We start from the raw sequence: 4641 nt of genomic DNA, 5'->3' as shown, positions 1-4641 counted from the left end.
TCTGGTTTTGATGTTCACCAAAATGACTAATTAGGTCCCATTGTTTTAAACCTTCTTAAGCTTATTATATACAAGTTATTAACTAAGAGATTATGACTATGTTTGGCGTACTAGCTGAAAAGCTGACTGTTAGTTGAAAAGCTAGCTGATAGCTGAAAAACTCGCTGTTAAATAAAAAGCTAGCTGATAGCTAAAAAATTAGCTGATAAAAAATAATGTTTGGTAAAACTAGTTGAAAAGTTAGCTGAAATATATAAAATTACATAAAAAGATATGTACGAATATGTGTTTCTATAATTAATTAAGAAGTGTATTTGGAAAATTTTTAAAAAGCTCCTAAAAAGCAAATCTAAGTAGCTTTACAAAAAGCTAGCTTATAAGCTACTTTTTGGCTTACCAAACACGACAACATAAAAATCTCAAAAAATAAGCTAATTTATCAGCTAGTTGTGTCACGCCAAACATAGCCTATATAAATAATCAAAAGAAAAGGAAAGGGTTGTGGGAAGCGGTGGCGGTGGCGGAATTAGTTGAATGGTAACGTTACTATTCGTGGTTCCTAATTGTTAGTATTGATAATTTATTTGGCTCCTAATTATTAGTATCGATAATTTCATTTTAACAAAATAATAATGTTATTATGTGAATAAAACATATAGTTATCCTTTTTATAATATATATTTCAGTAAACATTATTTAATGTAGAGTGACCAAACGGTATTATATATTTATCATAATAATTGAAAGACAAAACTGTAAAAATGGTCCATATGATATTTTTTTTTTGAGGTTTGGTCCAAAACTCGATTTTTTTTAGGTCATTTGGAGCTAGTGTTTTTGGTTATGGTCCCAAACATATGTTTTTATTCATCTTCTAGAAACAAAAATTCAAGGCTCAGTTTTAAAAGACGCACACAAAACCAATCTCTCTTTGCTCTCCCATTGATGTTCAAGCTTCTAAAGAGCATAATTTTGACCTATAGAACACTGATGAAAAGGTAGATCCCAAACATAAACATGATAAAGATGATCAAAGTTTTTTTTTTTTTTTTTTCTGGATGTTCTTGTACGAACATGTAGATGGAAAAAAACTTATGAATAAATAAATCTTAAATCCATGTATGTTCTAAACAAATCGAGACTCAAACTCGATTTCAGGAACTCAATAATGAATTTCAGGAACTCAAAAACGATCTCCAAGCTGCAAAAATCATGTTCATATTTTATGGAAACCATAAACCATAGAAACATAGAAAACTTAGAATCGAAACCCCTGTAACTCGAAATTCTTAAATCAAAACACCAAAATTCTAAAACTATGAACTTGAAAACCTTAAATCAAAACAATAAAACATGTGAATATGCAAATACATAACTTTAAAACTCACTTCATTGCGTCTTCTTCCATGGGGAAAGGGAGAATACCATCAGAGGACCACCATTAAGCTCATCCATCTCCATCGGGGACTTCATCTGGCAATGAGGGGTGGTGAGAAATCTGACGACCATTAGGGCTTCTCGATGGAATGGAGGCTTTGAAGTCGACATCTTTTTGATGAGCAAGAGACAGAGAAGACGAAGAAGGTGAGTTTCATTTTTGGAGGTGGTGACAAGGGTTGATTTCCTTAAGATCCGATTTTGCAATGGGTATGGATTTCCTTCTTTCTCCTTCTTCTGGTTCTCAATTTGCAGGTTCGGATGGCGATAATTGTGGCTGATGAAGGTCTCTTAGGAGCTGATGATGGCTGATGGGTCTGTAATGGCAAGATGAAGACCAAGGGTAAAGATGGTCACATATGGTGTTTGCTGCTGTAGATTTAGTGGTTGAAGAAGGAAGCTTGGGTTCAACATTCTTGGTGTATGGATGATGAAGATTAAAAGGAAGATCTAGCGAGTGTATGTGTGTTTGTCGATCGAGAGAGAGAGAGAGAGAGAGAGAGAGAGAGAGAGAGAGAGAGAGAGAGAGAGAGAGAGAGAGAGAGAGAGGCCCTCTCATTTTTTAATTATTAAAATAAATATAATTATTAAATATAAAAAAATGATTTTAAAAATAGAAAATAATTCCACAAGGGCATTAAAATCATTTCAGTCTATGAAAGATCAAATTCACAATAAACTAGCTTAGCTTAGAAGGACCATGAAGCCAAAAAATTAATGTTTTGACTAAACTTCAGAAAAAGTACCATTTTTGCAATTTTGTTTAACTAAAACTATGTAAATGAGTAAATGTCACTTTTTTTTTTTTTTCTATTATAAATATATGTCATAATAACCGACTATATATAAATATACCAATGGGCCATTAGTAGTGGCACCCAACTTTAATAATGATAATACTTTTCAATTTAAGGAAAAAAAATGAAACATAATTATTAACTAAATAATTAAACATAAATCCCACAGTGCAACATTTTTTGCTATTTAAAGGAACCATGATCCACACATTTATTCATTCAATTTGAGAACAAAATGTCTTCAGAAATTAAGAAAGAAGAAATTGATTCCAAAGAAGAAGAAGCAGCGGTAAAAGAAATATGGAAATATGTTTTGGGTTTCACTCCAATGGCTGTAGTTAAGTGTGCCATTGAGCTCAGGATACCCGATATTCTCCAAAAACATGACACCCCGATGACACTTGCCGAGCTTGCATCGGAGCTCGGGTGTTCATCAACATCGTTATATAGAATCATGAGGTTCTTGATCCAGTATAAGATATTTCAAGAAAAGCCCATATCAGACACATCCATTGGATACGCTCTAACACCTTTGTCCCGGCTTCTAACGAGGCATGGAAAACATAGCATGGCTGATTTGGTGCTTTTAGAGAGCACTCCGGTCATGTTAGCACCATGGCACAAGCTAAGTTCTATGATTTTGGGCAGCCAAAACACCCCTTTTGGGGCAGCACATGGTGATGATCTATGGAAATTTGCAGCTGCAAATCCTAGTCATAGTAAGCTCATTAACGATGCCATGGCTTGTGATGCTCGAAATGCGGTGAGGGCGGTGATCGACGGTTGTCCGGAGGTGTTTAAGGGGCTGAAGACGGTGGTGGATGTTGGTGGTGGTGATGGAACGGCTCTAGGACTGATTGTTGAGGGTTGTCCATGGATCAAAGGGATTAATTTCGATCTGCCTCATGTTGTGTCGGTGGCTCCTGCATGGAAAGGTGTAGAACATGTTGGAGGCAGCATGTTTGATCATATTCCAAAAGCTGACGCTGCTTATATGATGGTTAGTGAATTTATGTGAGCTGTTACTTTGAATTTTTTTTTACCTTTCTTTATATAGGATTGTCAGGATAAGCGATCTTTAAAATATATTTGAAGATATGAAAACACATTTTATAAATGAAAACACATTTTCTTAAATCTTTAGATTGACTTGTTAATTTTCTCCCAATAAATAATAAAGAAAAAATTATATCCTAGCAAAATTTGCATATCTACTAATTACTAATGAGTATAATACGATATATAGAGGTTATTTTGATCTTTATATTTGCTAGAGACTAGAGAGTATCAAACTTGTTCCTGAAATGATCAAATTTGAATATTTTAGAAAGTATTGCATGACTGGGGAGATGACGAATGCATTGACGTACTAAGAAAATGTCGAGAGGCTATTCCTCAAGATACAGGGAAGGTGATCCTCCTAGAGGCAATTGTTGGACTTGAAGAAAACCATGAGTATAACGACGTGGTATTGATGATTGACATGGTGATGATGGCTCATACAAGCACGGGAAAAGAACGAACTTTGAGAGAATGGTCTTACGTGTTTAATGAGGCTGGATTCACTCGTTACACTATAAAACAAATTAGATCCTATCACTCTGTTATTGAAGTTTATCCCTGAATGTCAGTCTTTTAATATTAGCAGCTATGATTTTCTGAAGAAGGGTATCTTTGTTTTGTATGTTTTGTAAGTTTGTAATGATGTGTTGTTTTGCAATAGAATAATTATTGTACGTTTGTAATGTTGTGTTGGTTTGCAATAAAAATGTGATTATTTTAGTACATGTAGACTACACTATTATAAAATGCTCAATAATGTTCAATCATGTTCAAACTTCAAAAAGTTATTCAAATCGTTTTCAAATTTAATAAATCTCTTAAAAATTCTAAAAAGTTAATTGCATCGTTTTAAAAATGTGTAATAATGCATAACAGATAATTTTGTCTCTCTCTATATTACTAAACTATTTTTTTACGATATCAAAGCATTATCCAATATTTTACTTTGCTGGATGTCTATTTCTATTTTTGAATTATTCATATCAAACTTTAACCAGTATCTTACTTTATTAGATGTTTGTTTATGTTTTACATAATTTTAAGTTTAATATCATTATCTATACCAATATATCCAGCGACTTAACTCGTTTATTTTTACTTTGTTATTATATAATTACGGAAAATATGTAAACAATGGGCAGAAATTAAATGAATCTCACCATGCATGATTTTTTGCTGTTAAAAGGATTCCGATCCTCACATTTACTGATTCAATTTAACATAAAAAATATCTTCACAAATTAACTGAGAGAAAATTGATTCCAAGGAAGAAGAAATAGCCACAAAAGTAATATGGATACATGTTTTGAGTTTCACTCGAATGGCAAGCTAAGCAGTGCTATGG

General features: G+C 33.1%; 1 protein-coding gene across 1 annotated transcript; it reads left to right on the top strand.

Moving 5' to 3' along the window:
- Positions 1-2445: 2445 nt before the first annotated feature.
- On the top strand, positions 2446-4019 carry LOC145069667 (acetylserotonin O-methyltransferase-like). The gene is made up of 2 exons (XM_079016617.1): positions 2446-3234; positions 3562-4019. Exons 1-2 carry the CDS (start codon positions 2470-2472, stop codon positions 3856-3858), a joined length of 1062 nt encoding a protein of 353 aa, XP_078872743.1. The 5' UTR covers positions 2446-2469; the 3' UTR covers positions 3859-4019.
- The last annotated feature ends 622 nt before the right edge of the window (positions 4020-4641 follow it).

Source organism: Lactuca serriola, chromosome 8 (genome assembly GCF_051521515.1).
Source record: "Lactuca serriola cultivar US96UC23 chromosome 8, Lser_US96UC23_V15, whole genome shotgun sequence".
Classification (NCBI taxonomy): Eukaryota; Viridiplantae; Streptophyta; class Magnoliopsida; order Asterales; family Asteraceae; genus Lactuca; species Lactuca serriola.
This window is presented reverse-complemented; position numbering and strand designations above follow the sequence as displayed.